Genomic DNA, 23,022 nt, shown 5'->3' with positions numbered 1-23,022 from the left:
CGGCTGGACAGATAGCACTCTGCAGACTCCTGTCACACCTTCAGCACAAACCCACATTCTCCTCTCTGCTCTCATCCATCCCACGGTGACAGAAGTCACATCAAGGCCTATGATTGACCTGACACATATTCCACACGCAAACACACAGATACACACCGAAGGACAGCGTCGTATTAAGCTAGAGTAGAAATGAGTGAAAAATCTGACCTGTATATTATCTGGTACGAGGAAACATACACGCCTAACGTCGGTTTTCCAGTTGCAGAGCGCCGGTGAGGTCCGGTTTAACTGTGCAACTCAATCTCAGTTGTGTTGTCAAGCGTGAGGGACGGCGGTTGTCCGTCTAGCTGACAACAAAGATGGAGGGAGGGGAGTGAGGGCTGTGTGTTCAGACAGAAAAACATAGTGGCCCTGCGGATCAGATGGACCAGAGGCACACGGCTACTGGTTTATCTGGTTAGTGGGTGAAATGTGGCCCTGCCGCGCCTGTCGCGTGTGATGCCCCCATGTAAATGCACAGCGGCCTCTCCTGCAGCCACAGAAGATTAAAGGGGACTGGAGTTTTATTTTATTCTCTTTCTTTTTAGAGCGAAACATAAGCCCGGCTGCCCAGGGAGGAAAGGGAATGGTAAATAGTTGCTTTCATTAAAACTTCAAGGAGTCAGTTTCATTATGAAAGGTTCAAAGGCAACGGGATGAGTGTGCGGTCGATTTCCACCACTCCGCCGCTCATTCCTCCTCTGCATCCACGGAATAATGGACGATGTGACAGCAGCAATATGTGGACGAGTGCCTTGTCACCAGCCGGCCCTCATCCGCACACGACAGATGTAATGAGGTGTAGTTGAACCTCCACATACACGCACACACACACACACACACACACACACACACACACACACACACACACACACACACACACACACACACACACACACACACACACACACACACACACACACTTACAAAGCAGTATATGGTTCAAAATTCTTGCAGAACCATCAACGTAACAGACAGTAATTCAGAAAGTTTTAATATAATTTAGAACTAAACATTTACATGTACATATAAACCTCATCCATGCTGTGTGCGCTCTTGGTTGATGGAAAGCTCTTAACAAGCAAATGTCTTCAGAGAAGCCGCTAACTGCTTCAGCAGGACAGACATTCTGTTTGTGTTTGCGTTTGGGTGGAAGCATCATTCATTTATCTTTTTTTCACACAGGTAAGAAGAAATCATTGAGCCACAAGCATGTGGTCGGATCTGCACCTAATGCGTACGTGGGTCCAATTACGCAGAGCCAGACAGACTGCCGATACGAAACGAACGCTGCCTCCTCACTCATCCTCGGCAGCCGTTTCTATTTCCTCTCATTCTGACATCATGGTTTGCGTGAGAGGAGGCAACAACAGCTCAGCGGCAGCGCAGATGGGGATTCATCCCATGTGGGAGACAAACAGGGGTGGGGGCGGTGGGCTAGGTGGCTTCGCAGGCACGGCGGGCTGGTTCCGATTGTCCCGCGATGATGGTGGAAAGGTCAGCGAGGAAGGTGTGCAGCAGCCACACGCCCCCGAACGTACGCGCCGCTCACTGGGCCCCACCTGTGGCGCGGGTGACTTTGGGGAACTCTGCGGATTAGCCCTTTAAATACCACGGCGCAGCGAAACAGAAGGGAGGGAAGACGATACGCGTGCTTCTGTGATGCTCAGCGACGCCTTGCAGAGATAAAGGTTGTTTCCTGTGGTCGAGGGCGAGCGTCGATACTCACATCGTGCAAAGAGAAGAGGAAAGCGAGTAGTGGTTAAAGTCTAGAATAAGCTTTTCTATGAATTCTTTGTAAACACTGCAGCGACTTGTCTCTTTCTTGGTGCAGATGTTTCATATCCATTGTTCAGACTCCAGCGCAAATGTCTGCGGTGCATTAGCAGGCATCGCTTCACAACTGACACAAGGTACTGAAGCGGGTCGGAGCAGCCAGGGACCAGCTGCTCACGGGACGGTTCACTTTGTCTACTACTTTATAGTCCGTCTGTTTCCGTGACATTTATGAATAGATAATGCCATCTGTCTGGCAGAGAAAGATGCTCTCAAGAAGGTCTGGGTCATAACTTGTAGATTTAGGAGCTTCACCAGATTGCCCAGACAGACTGCGTCTGGTCACAAACCCAATGAATATAAGACTTATACTGTTGTATAGAAATAGGTTAAAGCGTGTACACGAACGCTTTACTAATTGAGTTGTGACAAGCTGAATGTAGATGCACTCGAATTCAACTTCAGGCATTTTAGGGCCGGCGAATAACAGGAGCGGTGGCTTTAATTCAGAGGCGACAGCATCAGATCAATCCCAATCTAAATCAGCTGAATAAACACTGTCATGGCTGCAACGAGACGGCGGCACGTGAAGGAAAAAACGGGCCCAGATGCAGCGTGTTGCAATGCAGGACACAACGTCGATACGTGGCAAAGAACCAGCGCAGTGGATCTATAATCGGTCGTACGTACAACACAGCAAAGGGACACTACACGCCAACCGTGGTCGCCTTTTTGGCGTGGGACGCAGAATTGAACAGAATGACTTTGAATTTATGCAATGGGTGAAGCGAGTGACTAGATGGACGACAGAATAAAAGCTGAACCCTTCACAGACTGGTGAAATAACACTAAGGAGTCAGTTCAACCAGAGCATGTTTGACAGCAGAGTGAGGAGTGAAGGACCTGATGAGATGAATGAAGGGAGAAATTATGCAGCACATTTGCTTATTATGTTGATAATAATTCAGTGGTGGACTGACGGTATATTATTCAGTGACACATGCTCCATAAAGGCTCATAATAAAACCGTGATGTGCTGAGGTTTGCTTCTGCTCCATCAGATTGAGATGCCGGTCATGTGCGGTGATGCTGCCGCTCGCTACCTCTCTGCGCTCTCGCGAGCTCACAGTCGCCGCTCCTTCATCCCCCTTCGTCTGATCATTTGTTTTCCAATTACGTCTCTGTCCCCGCTAGCAGAGAATTGTCAGCTTTGGTTACGTGAACCTGCTCTCGGGGTCGGTAACCGGGGGCAGTGGTTGATTCTCAAAACATTTTCATAGCCATTAAGAGATGACGGCAGGGTGAATTATTATCCCCCACAGTTGATTGGGTTCCGCGGGGGTTGGTCCATGTAGCTGTGATGGTATATGACACACAGTGTATGAGCTTATACTGAGTCACTGTGCTTTTAGGGCCTTAAAACCAATTGTACAATGCACTGGCAGTTATTTTATTTAACCTAAAAATCATCTTGTATCAGTCGGGATGAAATATAAAGCCAAAATTAAACCAGTTTCCATTAGTATTTGTAGTATCACACTCAGAGTCCTTGCTAGAAATCGACACCTTCAGCAGCGCACTGCAATTCAGATGAAAGATGCTGAACTGAACCTCGAGGATAAGATTACACCAACAACGGATGGGCGCGACAATGGCAGAATAACTAAATGGGACTTTGCCATTCAGAGCGGAAGCCGAGATAGCGGAAGAAGAAGGCAACAGAATCAGCGCTGGGATAAAACTGTCGCATTAGCTGTGAGCAATGAAGACGCCAGGAGAAACTCCCCGAGTCGGAGCCACACGTTTCCCATGATCAAACGCTGACTAGACAGACACAAAGGATTCTGGGAAGGGGAGGCAATTTGTTGCCATGAGTCCCAGAAGAGGGGCATCAATTCACATGTTGACCTTTAGAAGCGCTTTGATTGTTCATATGAGCAGGACACGGCATAATGAGAAGACGACGCTGTACTGAGTATTTTCTGCTGACATCTGAGCTTCGTTTCAATATGAACACTGACCGAATATACATGTTTAATATGGAACGAGCAGTCAAAGCATTCAGAAAACAGATTTCTAAAAAAAAGTTTATTTATACTTAATGTTCATGTCCTTAGAATTTGATCATATCATTTCTCTTTTATCTCAGCTACAGTCATTAAAGAAATCATTAAAAACTCATTAACATAATTCTAGAAGCAAACATTTCTCCACTGTTAAATAAATACAAGGTCAGACTAGGCTTCAAAAGCAACGTTGCACATTTCCTGCAAAACATTTGCCAAAGAATTCCCATAATTTGTCTTTTAAAATGTAAAAGAAATTTGTAATATGACATTTGCCAAAACAAAAAAAAAATCTTACACCTTCCCTCCAGCACCTTCTTTGTCGGGCTCTGCTCATCATAACCTGTCAACATTACAGCTACTGGAGGAAGAAAAGCACTTCCCATTCTTCACAACATAAAATTACTGCTTCAGGCTTTTCAAGTGTGCTTCACATTCATTTGATCTTGAGCGAGACATACTGTCGCTGTGGGCGGGGGTTTGCGACGCACAATTGTGGATTCTGACAATGCATATTCATGCGGTTTCATCATAAACACCTCAGAGGGACACGTTTTACCGGTTAACAACAGCGAGCGGTGACACCCGCGTCAGCTGCTTGTTTGCCCACATTCGAGATACGCGTCTCTGTGCGACAGGGAAATCGCGGCCTATCACTTGCATCAAGCTTGTCTGTAGGATCCGAGTTTGTGTGATGTGATGCGCTGTGTACGCGCTCACCTTGTACAATGAGGTAGACCTGCGAGGTCTTGGGCTGCTGCTTGGTCTGTATGGAGCAGGTGTACGAGCCCTCGTCGTACACGTCCACCTACACGCAGCGAAGGGAATATCATGATGAGCTTGAATTAGAGCATTAATACACATTATGTTTGTCTGCAACACTGTTAAAATATTACTAAACTATTAAAGAAGGAATCATTTTCTCAAGTCTTCCATTTCATGGCTGCTCTGAACCTGAGCATGAATCCGAATTGTTTTTCTGGCAGAAGGAAAGAAGGAAACCACTAAAATAATTACGTGTCACTGAGATACTGCAATGGAGCAGAACAGGAACGCGGTGTACTTAGTAATTACACCTAGTATAATTATAAGTGTAAGTCAAACTGCAAACGCACGAAACAAACACGTGCGTCTGTGCGCGGTGAGTCGTTGGCTTCATTTGAGTGCGAATGACAATTTCCAAAATTCTAAATGGATGGAATAAATACAGTAGATTTAATAATATAGATGGAAAAATGGCAGATTTTTTCCCTCCAGGTGTGAATGTGACTCTGTGATTGACTGTCACCAGACGACAGGTGGGACCGGTTCCAGCAACCCCCCCGTGGCCATTAAGGCACGTTAGGATATTGGACGGATGCAGGGATGCAGATCCAGCTGCTGCTCTCGGGGCCGGCGTTACCTTTTGTATGCGCAGGCTGTACTCCAGCTGGCCTTTAGTGACCAGGTCCACCCTGGGGTCCAGGGACCACTTGTCCTGTCCAGCGAAGATGATGTTGGATCGATTGAGCCAAGCCACCCTGGACACTTTGTCGTCAACGTAACACCTGCAGAGGAGAAGATGAAGAGTTCATGAGCTCAGGATGGAAAGGCCTGAGTACGTAGGTGAAAGCAGAGGTTTTACACCACGCCGGACCTTCAGTGTACCAGCACTATTCAGAAGGGATATATACTATAATAACTGCTGACTAGCAAAGGTTTCACAGAGTTGGTAACATGAAGTCTAAAAAAGTCCGCGCTACATCCTCAGGTGAACAGAAACACTTGAAAAGCACCTTTCCTCCGTCTCTCTTATCTTTACATCCTCCCTTAAGTCAACTCCTTCTCCAACTCATTCTGCCTCCTTTTACTCCTTCCCTGCTCCTCTCTGATAAATGCACCTCGTCTTCGCGGTGAACCTGTTCCCCGGGATGAGAAAGGACACTGCTATCCTCCTGTTTACTCCCTGCTGCAGGTTGTCAGAGTATTACGCCGAGTGAGCCCGAGCTGAGACGCAGGAGGGAGCCGCGCGTGCGTCTAATGAATAAATGTAAATGTGGGAAGACGTTGGAATCAATGAGAACGGATATGGGGCGTAATGCGAGGCGACAGTGCACGCGTCTCGCATGCAAATCTCCGCCCCCGCAGCCTCGGCCGCGCCGGAGCGCGTAGCGCTGCAAAAGGCTAGATTAGCGAGGCGGCGGAGCGTAGCCGTTTTTGGCTAGGTGACCCCGGGTGATGCACGGGAGTGAAGCGCCGTCACCTCAGCCTGTCTCCGAGTGGGATTTGTCAGATTTGCTGGGAGCTCAATGCAGCTGAATGCTCGTCGATGTTCGTATGGAACATCTACCTGTCACACCCACACAAACAACTCCCCAAAACCAGCGCGCGACATAACTTTGTGACCTTTGACCTCTCCAAGGCTGTGCATGCTTCGCAGGTGAGGGACTCACCCACGCCACACGTTAAAACGATCAGAACAGAGCTCGGTGGTTTTAAAGGCACAGTAACGAAATCAGCAATTTAGCTGAAATGTGCATAAATATGAAAAGTGCCGCTTTCCAGAATTCGCCTTTCACGTCTCAAATTAAAGCAGCCACAGCTGTTATCTTGACCGTGGGATTTACTTCAAGCCTCCATCATCCTACAAACACGACGCTTTCCTTGGATATTCGCTCACAAAGGCTTGAGAGCCATAAAGACGCCCGTTTTGAAGGAGTGACGGGTGGACAGCTGTTCGGCGGCTGGGATTCTGTTGCTTGTATTCCTCTCATTCTGTTACAACTCTCATGAGAGCAGAGCGGAACAGTGAGTGACGTTACTGGAGCTGGATCTTCTATCTCTGAAGCGTAAATACTATGCATTCTGTCTGTCTGAACCCAGACAAACAAACAGCTGGGGGTCTTCTGCGCCCGAGGGCCAGGTTCTGCTGGAGCACGTTGTGAAGTCGGTCCATGAGGACCCTGTTGTACGACAGATGTCCTTGTTCATCATCATTCCTTTGTCTTACTTTACTTAGATGCATGCATAACATATATATATATATATATATATATATATATATATATATATAGGCTATATATATTGGCAGTTTCGAGTGCTTCAGGTCAAGATGACCATACCTGAAGCACTCGAAACTGCCAAGCAAAGGCTACAAGCCTTGGCCAGCCGCCTAAAGAGATACACCAGAGATAAGGAAGCCAGACGAATAAACCGGCTGTTCGCAACACAACCTGCGAAAGTGTACTCTCAATGGCAGGGTAATAACAACAGAACAGACCCACCAAGGCTGGAAACTGAACAGTACTGGAAGGGTATATGGGAAAGGGAGGCATCACACAACAGTGATGCACAGTGGCTGGTGGATCTGAGGGAAGACCACAGCAACCTCCCTGAACAGAATCCAGTGACTATCACAGTGGCAGACATCCAACATAGAGTCTCAGGTATGAAAAACTGGACAGCACCTGGCCCTGACATGATCCACGCCTACTGGCTAAAGAAGCTCACTGCAATCCATGAGCGCCTGGCAGCACAAATGAACCAGCTGCTAAGGGATGGGACTCACCCTGAATGGCTAACCGAAGGGCGAACGATCCTGATAATGAAGGATCCCTCAAAGGGCACAGTCCCATCCAACTACCGGCCAATAACCTGTCTCTCCACAACATGGAAGCTCATGTCAGGCATCATCGCAGCTAAGATAAGTGGGCACATGGGTCAATACATGAGCGAAGCACAGAAGGGCATTGGTAAGGATACCAGAGGAGCCAAACACCAACTCCTGGTAGACAGAACAGTCGCCCAAGACTGCAGAATGCGACACACCAACCTGTGCACAGCCTGGATCGACTACAAGAAATCCTATGACTCAATGCCACACACATGGATCACTGAATGCTTGGAGCTGTACAACATCAACAGAACTCTAAGGGCCTTCATTGCAAACTCGATGAGGTTGTGGAGAACCACCCTTGAAGCCAATGGGAAGCCACTCGCCCAAGTATCCATCAAATGTGGCATATACCAAGGAGATGCACTGTCCCCACTGCTGTTCTGCATAGGTCTGAACCCCCTCAGCCAAATAATAAACAAGACTGGCTATGGATACCGACTCCGGAACGGGGCCACCATAAGTCACCTCCTCTACATGGATGACATCAAGCTGTACGCCAAGAGTGAGCAAGACATCGACTCACTGATCCACACCACCAGGATCTACAGCTCGGACATCGGGATGTCATTCGGACTCGAGAAATGTGGGAGGATGGTGACAAAGAGAGGCAAGGTAATCCACACAGAAGGGGTCTCACTCCCAGAAGGAACAATAGCAGACATTGAGGACAATTACAAGTACCTTGGAATACCACAGGCAAACCGCAACCTTGAACAGGCAACAAGGAATGCGGCAACAGCCAAATACCTCCAACGAGTAAGGCAAGTCCTAAGGAGCCAGCTCAATGGCAAGAACAAATCCCAGGCAATAAACAGCTACGCCCTGCCAGTGATCAGATACCCTGCGGGAATAATAAGGTGGCCAAAGGAAGAGATACAGACCACAGATGTTAAGACACGAAAGCTCCTCACCATGCATGGAGGGTTCCACCCCAAATCCAGCACCCTGAGACTGTACGCTAGCCGCAAGGAAGGAGGCCGAGGACTAGTGAGCGTGAGAGCCACTATCCAGGATGAAACATCCAAGATCCATAAGTACATCAAGGATAAGGCCCCGACAGATGACGTGCTGAGTGAATGTCTCAGGCAGTGGAGAACAGAGGATGAGATGCTGGAAGAGGGACCATCATGGGAGGACAAGCCCTTGCACGGGATGTACCACCGGAACATAACTGAAGTGGCTGATCTCAACAAATCCTACCAATGGCTTGAAAGGGCTGGGCTGAAGGACAGCACAGAGGCACTCATCCTGGCTGCACAGGAGCAGGCCCTGAGCACCAGAGCCATAGAGGCCCAGATCTACCACACCAGACAAGACCCAAGGTGTAGACTGTGCAAAGAGGCCCCTGAGACGGTCCAGCACATAACTGCAGGGTGTAAGATGCTGGCAGGCAAAGCATACATGGAACGCCATAACCAAGTGGCTGGCATAGTATACAGGAACATTTGTGCAGAGTATGGACTGGAAACCCCAAGGTCAAAGTGGGAAACACCTCCCAAGGTGGTAGAGAACGAGCGAGCCAAGATCCTGTGGGACTTCCAGATCCAGACTGACAGAATGGTAATGGCGAACCAACCAGACATTGTGGTGGTGGACAAAGAGCAGAGGAAAGCCGTAGTGGTGGATGTGGCAATACCAAGCGATGGCAACATCAGGAAAAAGGAACATGAGAAACTAGAGAAATACCAAGGGCTCAGAGAAGAACTGGAGAAGGCTTGGAAGGTGAAGGCCACAGTGGTGCCTGTGGTGATCGGAGCACTTGGGGCAGTGACCCCCAAACTGGAGGAGTGGCTACAACAGATCCCTGGAATAGCATCCGAAATCTCAGTCCAGAAAAGTGCAGTCCTAGGAACAGCAAGGATACTGCGCAGAACCCTCAAGCTCCCTGGCCTCTGGTAGAGGACCCGAGCTTGGAAAGTGGATGAGACCACCCGCGGAGGGTGAGAATAGAGTGTGTATATATATACAGTAAAACACTAACAAGCTGTCAGGTGAAGCAGTTTCCTTTGGTTTTTTTGAAGCACCCTGATGCTATTTGATTGCTGGAAACCCAGAGTCTGTAGAATATTATTACTATATTATTATTCAGCCACTAAACGAAATTTCATCATAAACATTAACGTGCTCAAGTGGATTTGAGACACAGTCAGTATGTGTAATACTAATACAGCCCAGAAGAGCAACCCCCAAAATTAAAGTGGACAGAAACACAAACATATTATTTTCAACGACTGGTGAGTGCTTCTCTTCAAATATCATCCAGTCTAATAATCATTACTGACATCTGATACTGAATGTGACTAAGCGGCGCTACATAAAAGTGCACATTATGAGGCAGCAGAGTCAGTGAGAAATGCCTCTCACTCTCAGAGCTCTGAGGATTCTACCTTGGACAACAAGACACTGCTTGAGTTATTCTTCATCAGAGCTTTAACACTAGAACTACTGGGTTTTCTAAATATACCCATTCCCACTAGAAGGTGGTCAAATGATCTGCTCGGCTAGCTGAGACCCTGAATCATCTGTGAACAGCTGCCTTTGTTAGGTAAAGAGGGCCATCACTGACGCACTCTAGGTGGTGGGTTGCGTGGGCTTGCTGACCCTGCTCCTGTCTGCAAGGCTGCACAGTTCCTATGAGTCTAAGAGTGACATCCACTGTTACAATGTTCAACCGCTATGTGCTTGGATTTACAACGTGAAAGGCAGAGTGTCATTGTTGCGGTCTCACTGAAGGAAGCAATAAGATATCATCATCAATAATACAATAAGACAGTTTTAGATCCTTCTCAAATGTGGCGAAGCTTTGTTTATTTACAAAAAAAAAATAGTTCAAATATTGTTTGCACTGTAACGTCATCAAAAATTACAGAAAAGATGACAGTACACTCATCAAGTTTTAACAAATGTGCAATAAAAAATATAAACAGAAAACGCTTGAAAACGTTTTTTATATTCCGTTTATTTCGTTATTACTGCTTTCACCTGTAACACATAAATTCATTGTAGAGCTACAACCATGTTCCTACAAAGTTAACCAGATGTTTATTTCGTTATTCCCTCTTTCATGTCCTTCTGTTGAATGAAAGTGGGCGTGGCCATCCACGTAACAGAGCAGGGACACTGGGGGAAGGGGAAACGCTCATCAACACGCAGGACAAAGATCTGCGTTTCTCTGCTGCTACAGCCTCGGCTGCGTTGGGTTGTTAGTGTCCCTTTCACCTCTACCACATGAAATGTGTTCCTGCTAAGTTGATCTTGAGCTGCTATCAGAATCGTTTTTATTCCCCAGGTTTGAACAGGGCAAACATTATTTTTATTTACAAAAAAATTAAAACGTTCACATGTGATTTGCCCGCTTTGATGTAGACAAAATTCTTGAAAGCGTTTTATTTCGTTATCCCCACTTTCATATCTGTCTGATAAATAAAAGTGGGCGGGGCTATCAGTCCCGTAGCAAAGGTAAGCGCTGACTGTGGGGGCTGGGCGCATCAACATACAGGACAAAGACCTGTGTTCCTCTGCCACAGCCTCCTCTTTCAGCCTGTTGCTTTGGGCCGTTATTCCCCCACTTACTGGAGCCACATGTTGACAAAGTTGACCAGCCGCTTTCATGTAGACACCAAACTCTATAAAGCATTTTACTTTACATTCCGTTTATTTCGTTATTAATATACATGTAATTGCAAATGCTGCTCTGAGCTCTTTTACTTTGAGTTTTGTGTCTACATGAAAGCGGGCAGAACAACGTCCATGCGTGTGTCACGCTGAAAGCGGCTGGTGAACCTCTTGGGAACATGGCTGTAGCTCTGCAATGACTTTATGTGGTACAGGTGAAAGGGAAAATAACGAAATAAACGGAAATATAAAACAGAAACGCTTTCAAGCGTTTTCTGTTTAAATTTTTTATTGCACATTTGTTAAAACTAGATGGGTGTACTGTCTTTTTTCCTAATTCTTAGTGACGTTACAGTGCAAAGCGTATGGGATTTTTTTGTAAATAAAAATAATTAAATAAATGGAATATAAAACGGAAACGTTTCAAGCGTTTTCTGTTTATATTTTGTAAATAAAAATAAACCCGTGAATAAAAACGATTCTGATTCTGAAAGCAGCTGATCAACTTCGTAGGAACACATTTCATATGGTACAGGTGAAAGGGACACTAACAACCCAACGCAGCCGAGGCTGTAGCAGCAGAGAAACGCAGATCTTTGTCCTGCGTGTTGATGAGCGTTTCCCATCCCCCAGTGTCACCGCTCTGGGACGTGAATGGCCACGCCCACTTTCATTCACCAGACGGACATGAAAGAGGAAATAACGAAATAAACAGCTGGTTAACTTTGTAGGAACACGGCTGTAGCTCTGCAATGACTTTATGTGGTACAGGTGAAAGGAGTAATAACCAAATAAACGGAATATAAAACGGAAACGCTTTCAAGCGTTTTCTGTTCACCCAAACTAGATGGGTGTACTGTCATCTTTTCAGTAATTTTTAGCATTTGCATGTTGTTGTATATGAATAACGAAATTACGTTTGACAAAACTGTGAAGAGTTCCGTGTCTACATGAAAGCGGGCAGAACAACGTCCGTCTATGACTCACTGCCCAAAGCGGCTGGTGAAACATGGCTGTAGCTCTGCAATGACTTATTATGTGGTACTGGTGAAAGGGGAAATAACGAAATAAATGGAATATAAAACCGAAACGCTTTCAAGCGTTTTTTTGGTTTATAATGTATTTTAATTGCACATTTGTTAAAAGTAGATGGGTGAGCGGTGTACTGTCGTCTTTTCTGCAATTTTTAGTAACGTTACAGTGAAATAATGTGTGAACTTTATTTAGTTTTTTTGTAAATAAGTAAAGCAGCAAAACTGTTTTATTGTCTTGTTAATGTTTTTTATTGCTTCCTTCGGTGAGACCGCAACAATGACACTCGTCCTTTCACGTTGTAAATCCAAGCACATAGCGGTGGAACATTGTAACAGTGGATGTCACTCATAGACTCATAGGAACATGAGTAGGAACCCTGCTCTGCCTTGCAGGCAGCAGCAGGGTCAGCGAGCCCATGCGTCCCACCCCACAGAGAGCGTCGGTGATGGCCCTCTTTACGTAACAAAAGCGGCTCTTGGCAGGGTGCCAGCTGGAGCGTGGCGGACAAGTGAACACCCAGCCGTAGTTAGGGGTATATGTAAAGGTGTACGTCCCTTAGTAGTTCTAGTGTTAAAGCATCACCGCCACAGCTGCAACACGTCTCACAGATGTGTCCATCGCCTCCTTAACATTTTTCCCTTGGCTTCATTCAGGCCCGAAAAACTGTCCACGCAATTACACACGCAGATACTTCAAGCCATGCAAGATCCATTTCACGCGTTGGTACGTCGCAGAGTTCATGTGAAAAGCTTTTACACGGTGGAACCTGTTCAAGCTGCAGCCGCATGCAGCAGAATCTCCGCGGCAGGTGAATCGGGCGAATCCTGTTTCATACAGTAGTGATTCATCTGTTTTCCATTCAGACTAGAACGTAATGTGACACAACGCCGGTCATGCCGATTCTCTGACAGCTTCATAGTGTTTCTGCTACAGGAGGAGAGCCAGGCGTTTGCGTCAGCATTCAGGTCCCGGTGTGGACCGTGGCCCGGACCCATCAGCTGCTCAGCGTCCATGTTCACTGGAGGCGCGGCAGAACCCCGGGAATTACATTAGAAGTGTAAAACGCATGAAATGTCAATGAATGAAACACGTGCGTCAGAGACAAGTTGACTGACTGTTGATTAAAGCCAGAAGTGTGTCGGTTCCGTCAGATCAGGAAACACTTTGTCTGAGGGTACGATGTGATTCAGCAACATTCATATTCAACGTTCAGTTTCAAATTTGGAATTTGATGATATTTAGTCACTATCAGAGTAGATAAATATAAAAACCTATTAGAAATGTTCCTGACAGAGGCATGAATAATATGAATGTCAAATGTGGTTTTAGTGTACAGTAAAAGTTTCAGTTGTTTTTTAAATATGATGAATATGCAATAAATAATATTAAAACACCTGCTGCTCTGCTCCGAGTCTAAGTGACACAAGCATTTTACCTGTGAACAGAATCCTACTGGTGAGTGTGGTTCCACCACAACATCATACTGGGGACTGCCACTATTAATCATCCAAATGCCTCTGATTGTATTACCCCGTTTCAGCTGCCGGTCACCATACGCTCCTCCATATGGGTCAAAGACACATTGCGCCGCGCTCAGACTTCGACCGCCGCCTCCCGCTCCCTCTCATCTCTTCGCACCTCTGCCTTCCACTCCTCCACTTCGCGCCGTCCTCGTGTTCGCGCCCCATCTGCTTGTCATCCTGGCGCGCCTCGTTCCTCTCTCCAGGCCTCTTCTCATCAACACTGGAGCAGTGGACGCTGGGCTCGATGGAACATGAATCACAGCGGCTCCTCATTGATCCGCGCCTTGGCTCGCTCCCCCGCGCGCTGTCCGTCTCCTCCCGCGGCGCCGCAGCCTCCGCGGGCTCCTGATGACCTTTGCTGAGGAGCAGAGCACGCTCAGTGGCAGCCGCTTCCTGTTTCCCCCCTAATGAGCTGCTGCCTGTAACGCGGACCGCTGGTTCTATCTTGCCAGAGCAGTTGTCTGCTTGTAGCTCCGCCCTCCCTCTGGCAGAGGAGCTGTGGGTTCCGTTCAGGGCCAGAAGAAGAAGAAGAAGAAGGAGAAGGAGAAGCTGGTCTGACAGCCTGAATATGAAGAACAGGCCTCTGCCAGGAAACAGCTTTACTTGGATAGAAATGAAAGTCCATCCTATTAACAGGCTGCAGGGCTCACATTGATTTAGCAGCTCAGATTTGACTCAAACTTATTTAGCCAGCGTCAGTACCTGCGTCTTTGCTTTGACAAACAGCCTCCGTTGATGCCACAACCATAAAAATGCTAAGAAATGCTTGTCAACACAAAGCCTTTTTTTTACCGGCTTTTCCAAACGTTGCCCCCCCGCTGTGCCGCATCGCACTCCTTTTCCGCAGGGGACTGTGTGGGCTGACAGACGCCTGCTACGGCGCTGCTGAGCTGGGCTCGTGTTGACAGGAGGGCTGGGCTGGATGGATCCCCGCTCCGGGGCTCGCCGTGGGGGAGGACCAAAGAGCAGGCTGGAGCCGGGGAGCGGAGCCGTAATGAGAGGAGTGATGCGCCAGGACTGATGCCCAGCTCCCCCCGTCTCACCCCGACTCACCCCTCTCACCCCTTAACAAAACAAGAATCGCTTTATTCCCCCTCACTCTCCTCTCTTTCGGTCTCGTCCTGCCCTCCGCCCCCCCTCAACCCCCCGCCTTCAACCCGTTATCCTCCCATCGGCTGCACAACCTGCGCCACCGGGGACACACCTGCACGCGCTGGTGCCGAGTTCTGGACGGACAGAGGGAAAATCTCGACTTGTTTCACCGGTCGATGGAGATTAAAGGGCAGTCTGACACGCGGGGCGATGGATCGAGCGCTGCCGCCCGGTTGTTGGCCACTAAGTCGTGCGCGTGTGGGCACAACAGAGAGAGGGAGGACGACGGAGAGATTGCCAATCGGACCAACAAACACCCACGGACGGGAGAGATGTGCGACGGAAGAAAGGGGACAAAGGGAGGAGAGAGAGAGGAAATGCACGGCTGAAGCTGCATACCCAGTCAAAGTTAGGCCACTGCTTTACAGCCCTCAAAGCGCTTTCTTGTCCCAGATTTCCTGTGTGCGGCAGGTTAAATGTATTTTCGGTGAGGTCTGAGTTAATCCTGCAGGACTGGGCTGAAGAGAACCAGGAAATTATTGAGATATTTGACTTCACCGTGGAATTCAGCCAGGTTTTAACGAAAGGCCACAAAAACTAACTACTTACAGCCATTTTGAGGGGAAGTGTATCTCAAACGAAGCACGTGCACGTGTTGCGCTAATTGAAAAGTGCCTCTGGACATGATGCCGACACCAGCGGCCTGCAGGTCACATTAATTATTGTGATTTCGAAGTGTTTGCAGGCTGAAATCTCCTCTGCGGGCCGACGATGCACTTACGCAGGGTGAGGGTCACACGCTGACTTCTGTCTTTGAGTAGGAGCTGCAAGGCTGCTGTGGAGAAGGAGACCCCTCCTCGGCCTTGCTGGGGTCTAGGTTGCAACAGGAAACACACAGCGTGCGTGCCAACAAAGCAGTTTTGCTCCTTTACTCCTACTGAAGCATCCTGTTCATCATCATCATCATCATCTTGCAAAATCCTCAGCATCACGACCGACTTGTTGCACAGTTAACGTGTCTCTTTCTCCCCATGATCCTCCCGTCACGAGCCTCCTCCATCTTGGAGGCCGTGCATCGGCGCTCAGAGCCGGCCATTAATCAGTGCGGGGATGATTGTGAGCCTCTGCTTGCAGACCCATCGGGGGAATTATTCAGCAAAAATGCGTACAGGCAGCTCGGGATCTTTGGAGCCTGCCAGGTGTTATTTCACCTCCGAGGCGTCGCTGGGGACGGCGGCTAGTTTCCACGCCGGCGACTGTGGCAGCCGGTCGAAGAGAATGAAGGTAACGCGGTCCGGCAGCTGGGGCCATCGTTTGGCTGCAGCGGTGAATTCGTACAGTTCTCATTTGAAATAGTTTCGTCATTCCCCGCCTGCTGCATGTGCACAGTTTATATGAGAGAAGTGGACAGGTGACTTTGTTGTGCCTCCTCTTCTTTCTTCTGGTCGACCTTCATCCCTTCGTCTTCCTCATCACTCTTGTCCCACGCGTGCAGTACGACGCACATACAGTACCGATATCAATGCTAACGTACCACACATGAAGTACAACTACACCTCGACTACCGGCTGCAGCGCCGACCTTTTCCTTCTGCTGCAGTCCCTTCCTCCACCTGCTCTCACAGGATGTCACACACTTTCGGCCCTGTCTCCAAGTCCACAGTATCCCTTTATTTCCATCAGTTTGCTGTGCTTTGGTACATTACGGGCAGAGAGTGGGGAATAAGTTGATAAAGCAGAGCAGCCAGAGGAAGGTAGAGGCAGGAGGGAAGACGTTCCTCCCGCGTTCTAAAACACTCCAGACGTGGCCGTCGAGGCTGTGAAATGAAATGCAGCATCATAAATTGTGTCTGCAACCAAACGGGCTTATTTAAATTTTCTGGCCCGACACTATTTATGTTTCTCGGGGAGGCTTCAGATAACGTACAAAGCACACGCACTACATCTCGTCAACATAGGTTCCACGCGAAAAAAAAAAAGAAAAAAGCCATCGCCTCATTAGGCGACTTGTGAGCGATGGCGTCGGCTGCCGCGCCCGCGCCGCTCGGCCCCGGTGGACTCTAAAGGTTAACCTCGCGCTCGCACCGCGTGACTGACAGCTGTCGCCCCCGACGAGAAGGTCAGAGGAGCGCTGCTGCGATTTGTTGCCTGGAATAGAATAGTCCATTTGCATGTTTGTCGCAACTGGGGCGGAGGCTGAAAAGTTCAAAGCTTCCAAATGAAAAGACACCGGCTGCAGCATCAGTCAGCGCCGAGCTTCTAATCCACTCATCGATCCTTCAGAACACAGCACAGACTCTTCTTACAGTTGTTTTCTGCTATCATGCATGCTGCTACATACGTTTGCTGCTTCAGTCCTTCCCTGTAGTATGTCTTGATTCATTTGCACCCATCTGTTGATTAACACAAGGAAACTCTGGCTGCTGCACTGCATTCCAGGCTCCCAGACGATAATTAGGTTCCGATTACAATGCACAGGGACAACGTTGCGCATATTTACGGGTTAACTGATTCATTCGTTAAGTTACTGATGTGACAATAATAGGCCCCAGATGTGACATTAGGGTTTACTGTTAAACTCACTGCTGCAAAATAATGAGAACGAACAACCATAAGTCTAACTCACTCAGGGACTATTCATTTGAAGGAATAATTATTGTATGACCTCTGTTTACTGTTACTATAAACAAATATGAGCGTCTTGTCTTTTTAGCACCTTCCTGCTAATTGTAAACAAAGATGTAACAGACTTTAGATGACAGACAGAATAAATACATAAATAAAAAAAAATATCTACACCAATGGAAGTACATCTATAATTTATCGGCCGTGCTCTGACATGTATATACTTTAACTTAATGGTCGTACTTGATGTTGGGGAAACGCCATATTTTAATGCATGACTTGTTTTCAACCTTTGCATTAGAGCCTGTAATGTAGTTCTGTTAATATTAAAGCATTTAAAGTAAGATCACGAAACAGATTTTTAAGGACAATCAAAATCTTCTTTTCCCCAAACTTGGCCTCTCTGCAGTTAAAAACGGGGAACGCGCGGAACAGATGGTGAATTGAAAGCAGATAAAGAAAGAAGGAATGACAGAAAGTGAAGTTGGACAATAACTGTTTATGAGAATAACAGTTCTTGTGCGTTGAGGCTCTCTCATGTGTGTCAGTCGTGTGCCACCACCCAGGACCCATCTGAAGGGAAGCCGTGGGCGAAACGAGGATTCTGGGTAATGATCCAGCGACGCATTATTAGCATAACAGCCCGGGAACCTTTTCTGAGAGGGTAGAAACACAGACAATCTAGCAGATTCCCTTTTAATTGCTTTCTCTTCTGTGCGGGGCAGGAAGAAAGCGAGGGAGCGGTCGTTTGTCTTGTTCCTCGGAGCAACTGTTCCCGCGGATAACGGCAAGCTTCCCTGACAGGGAAGACGTCCGGAGGAGAGACCCGGGAAACGGGAGGCAACAAATAGGTGTTGTTCTGGGAGTAAAGCTCCTCTTTTTCCCTCTCCTCCCGCTTAAAAACGAGCGAGCGCGATAGCTCGGAGCCAATAATCATGCTAAAATACCGAAGTGACGCCAGAAAATAAACAGCAGAGGAATGTAATTTCATCACAGTGGAGGCTTAATAACAAAAGAAACGACGCTGCTCTTGTAAAAGTCTTTCTCCGTGTGGGAAGAAATTAGCCTCTGGCACAAACAAGGATTAGGAGCGTTAGCACATTAAAACTAAATACCGCATGCTGCCTGTCCTCCTGCAAAGCACTACAGTACTTAACACAACACAAAAGTATCTGGAAATCACCAGAAGCCGGTTAATAGTTTCCACTGATCCATAGTCGCTGCCTGTGGGGACCGTTTATCAGACCTGTAAACAGGTTTGCTCCTAAAAAGACTATCAAGTTCTTGTCTCCGTTAATGACACTCGCTACGTGCACAACAAATGGAAATGCTGAACTGCTTCAGATTTGTCCTACGTAAACAATCACTGGGAGCATTTTATTGGCCCGACGCCATCGATCCCTCAGCAGAGGTGCGAGAGCAGCCATCAGCAAGTACATAGACTTGTGAGAGAGTTCCATGTACGGGCTTTGATTGTACTTACAAAGACAGAAGCAGAGATGCCGTCAGGTCCCGATTGCGTTTCACCGCTTTATCAACGCCGCGCTCGTCAAGTCGCGCACACTGGGAGCAAACGCTCACAAGCTGCTCCAGAAACACCCTCGACCCCCTCCACGGCACGGATGGAGCGGAAAAAGGGAACGTGCGCTTCCATGTCGCTACTCTGCGTCCTGAACCGGACCGTCACGTCACGCGTGAGGCCGTCGAGGCGCCGAGCGACTCTTCGCTTCAGGGCTCTCACTCACATCAACTGGAAAACCCATTTTGCGGCGCTTCGGCCCGGCCAATTTCTATCTGTCACAGGTAGTGAGGGAATTGACTGGGCGACATGAAGCATATCACTTTAAAGTGACGGTAAAGCGGGAAATCACTTTGTGGCAGCCACACGCGCCTGTCGCCCCCCATAAGAACTTTGTTCACTCAGAGAGAAAAGTCCTTGAAGCTAAACAATGCGCGGGGGGAAGACGGTGCCAGGTCGCTCCCACTCAGGACACGGAGTGGGTGTCAAAACCCTCTGATGTACTGACACACACACACACACACACACACACACACACACACACACACACACACACACACACACACACACACACACACACACACACACACTTGGCCTTTTAGGCGCCCTCCACACCCGTTCAAACGGAGGGTGGGGCTCCGCGCGTCCTCTGCATGCGGGTCGTAAATCACCTCGACAACGCTCCGCTTCCAGTCCAGTTCGGAGACGAGCGCGGACGCCACGCTAAAGATAGAAATACGGCTATTTTTGCCAACAACACCGCGAGCTGTCGCCTCGCGTATTTGCATCTGGACTCGGACCGGCGAGCGGAGCACTATCAACTGTTTGAGGACTATTGTTTCAGAGCGAAACTTCTCCGTGATGAAGTGGCTCTGTCAGACACATGAATAGAGGTTCACTCCATGAAACACTTCTGATTTATAAGGCTTTCCCTGCAGCCGTGTTGCTGGTATTTTACTAAAAGCAGCCGAGCATCCAGAGCCATAGTGAACTCCGTCTGCTTTGTTTAAAGCCTTTGAATCAATTTGCGATGCTTTCCTGGCGAAGTCAAGACTCAGCTGTTAGGAATTTGGAAAAAATTTGTGAAACCAAAACATCTAATTCCAAGATTGCACTGCGTTGCTGTAACGATGCTGGAATGACTTGTGGATTTGGACCCAAGCAAAGTCTCTGCACGATGGCAGATCTGCGCTGTGAAAATCAATTCTCTGCAGTTGACGCTGGCAGGAAGCTGAAGGCCAAGTCAGACCGGCGGGTCAGAAGCCCGTCCAATGCCGCCACACGAGAGGGGGGTGCGCGAAGGGGGCGTGCTCTCTGAACCGCTCCTGCTGCTCGTCGGCCTGCGCTAACACCCAAATGAAGACCAGACAAATGTTCACTGAATAAATAAAGTTTCCCAGCCAGAGATCGGGGCTTCTAAATTCCCTTCATGCTATTTGTGCGGAACACTTAAGAATAAGACGGAGAGACGCAGCCTTTGAACGAATAAGTCATCAAAAGTGTCCGAGTCTCCAAACAGCTGGACCGCATTCATATCTGGATCTGCCTCTGGCTGTTGGCTTTCCTCTCTGTCTGCGTTGGCAGCAAAGGGAGTAATTGAAGCCAAGCCCGTTATTTTCCTTTTTTTTTATTATTTATCTTTTCCAGAAAATGTGTGTTATTCTTTCCTACAGAACACGCCACTCGAAACCTTGAGAGCTACAGCACGGCTGTCCTCTGCTAGAGTTTGCTCCCCCGCTCGACTGGAACACAGCTACAGTATGCGAGACCTTCGGTGGAGAGACTGGATTTAGCTTCACAGCCATGGCTGCGTTTGATACAGTCCCTATGAAGTCCTAAACACTGCAGTGTTTGAATACGTGTGGCAGAGCACATCCTGACTGACATAAAGGGATGATGTAATTATAAAGTAACTCCAAACATATGGATGGAGGTTCACACTAATGATCTGATACCAAGCCACACTTTTCATTTTACCTTAAAGTGACACATTATTTGGTATCATCGGTTTTGTTTTTGTAACCGACCTGATTTTGAGAACTTTCACTTACGCAGCGGTTGCCACGGCAACTGTTGTCAGGGAATCAGTTGATTATACAATGTCCACCGGTGGCTTATTCGTGGAAATGGCCTTGTTAAAATACCAAGATCGGCCTTCTGCCGCTCCCTGACATCGACGTCGATGTCACCGCGCCGGGCAATTAGGATTTGTGCTCTGACAGTGACAGAGCATTTGGTCCCAATAGATTTTGCTCCGTTGTGTTTTTGTCGAGCTTTGATTGTAAGATAATGGTTTAAACAGCATCTGTTAGAAACGGTCCCATTTTTCATCTGCAGAATCAGAGGCATTAGGCCTGTAACGCTGGGGAGCGAAGATAGACTTTGATTTCAATCTCATTACTTTGAAGTATGTGATAAAAACACCGAGTCGGTTTTTCCACCTGTATTTTCTGTATTTGTTAAGCTACTGTAGATGTAAATGTGGGATACTCAAGTCTCGATCCCTCTCGGCTCTAAAGCAGCGCTGATCCTTAATCAATACCCTGTGAGGTCCGGGTGTCGCCTGATGTAACTGTGGGTGCGCGGGTTGAGCTTTGATGCTGTCTAGCAGCCGGAGCCTCGGCTGCGTGGCTTCCTGCCAGGACGTCACCGGGAGACAGAAGCGTGGATCTGTCTGACCGTCAGCTGATGCAGGTAATTTCCTCTCAAGCACACCTCTTGGTCAGAGCAGACCGGCTGGAACATTGGAAAAGATGATGATGGCCCACGACCCCATAAGACCTCCACTACTGTTATTTAGGGATTCAGGGTTTTGTTGAAATTTGAAGCTAATTGGTCTAAATGGGTTCGGTTTGGATACGAATACACAAGGGTTGGCTTGAGTCTTAAATTTAAATTCAATACCCAGTCAGGTTCGCTGAATTCAACATCGAACATTTTCTATATGTCTAGTATCTAGAGTATACTGTATGATGCACGTAAATTAAAGCTGTAGCCGTCTGCACAAGCACTCAGCGACCGACCTGAGCCCAATCAGAGGTGTTAGTGTACGTACTCAGCTCAGTTAATGAATTAGCAATAGGGAGGAGGTCAGCGCTTCGTTGAAGGCAGCGAGCCTTTTCCTTAACACGCAGTTAATGTGCTGCATAAAAGTAATTGGTGAACTGCAATTACACTAGAGCTGAACCAGAAATAATATATATATATATAAACTAAAAACTTTAAAAGTAAGTGGTTGCACTTGGATGCTGGAGGAGAGGAGGTTATTCACCTTCAAACACACCCCAGATTAGTCTCTTATTTTCACTAAGACTTGAGTCTGACGAGGGGCACGTCTCTTTACGTTGCACTGACCCTGTCTGAGGAGGAGGTGGAGAAGCAACCGGCCCGGCAATTATCCCCCGGCTGCTTCTGGAAGCTGAGCCGCGCAGGCGCCGCGTCTCAGCGCGAGGCCGCCATTCCCCCGGCGACTCCGCTAGTTAAGACCCGCGTTGCCGCTGTCAGCTGCCGCCGCTCTGATCCGCTCTCCATTCACGGCCTGAAATGCTAATGCCAGCGTCTGTGAGCGCGACTGTGTTGGCGGCACCGTCGGAATAAGGGGCGCTTTTGTCCCGGGCTTATTACCCAGAGTTCACAGCAGCGAGACATCCCCGGCATTCAGGTACTGGGCTAATGAAGCCTTGTCGGGTGTGTGTGTTTGTGTGTGTGTGTGTGTGTGTGTGTGTGTGTGTGCGTGTGTGCGTGTGGAGAGAGTTCCTCTGAGGTATCACGTTTAATAGTACTTTTACCAGCCATTGGAATAGGAAGCGTAGCCACAGACGCCACATTAGAGGGCGGACAGGAAGTCACATCTTCAACCAGCTGTCGCCTCGATGTAAAGGAAATAACACCAAGCTCTTTCCCTACGTGAGCGCATCACAGTAATGTTCCACTACGTCTCCGTGACAACAACAAAGACATTGATTAATGACTATATTAAATGCCACGTCACCCTACAGAACACCCACAACATTTTGAGGGACACTCGCTTATTGAGGCGCCCGTCGAAACCCAACTCTGACAATGGGCGACAGCACGA

At 47.9% G+C, this 23,022-nt stretch overlaps 1 protein-coding gene across 4 annotated transcripts in view; it reads right to left on the bottom strand.

Annotated features, from left to right (window-relative positions):
- The window catches only part of lsamp (limbic system associated membrane protein), a 340,641-nt gene that overhangs the window by 28,782 nt on the left and 288,837 nt on the right, over nt 1-23,022 (bottom strand). For all 4 annotated transcript variants that reach the window (XM_029170608.3, XM_029170605.3, XM_029170607.3 and 1 more), the window contains 2 exons: nt 5,284-5,428; nt 4,602-4,689 (listed from right to left, as the gene is read on the bottom strand). In XM_029170608.3, the coding sequence (XP_029026441.1) occupies nt 4,602-4,689; nt 5,284-5,428 (233 nt within the window). The remainder of the gene's footprint in view (nt 1-4,601; nt 4,690-5,283; nt 5,429-23,022) is intronic.

This window comes from Betta splendens, chromosome 13, assembly GCF_900634795.4.
Source record: "Betta splendens chromosome 13, fBetSpl5.4, whole genome shotgun sequence".
Lineage (NCBI taxonomy): Eukaryota > Metazoa > Chordata > Actinopteri > Anabantiformes > Osphronemidae > Betta > Betta splendens.
This window is presented reverse-complemented; position numbering and strand designations above follow the sequence as displayed.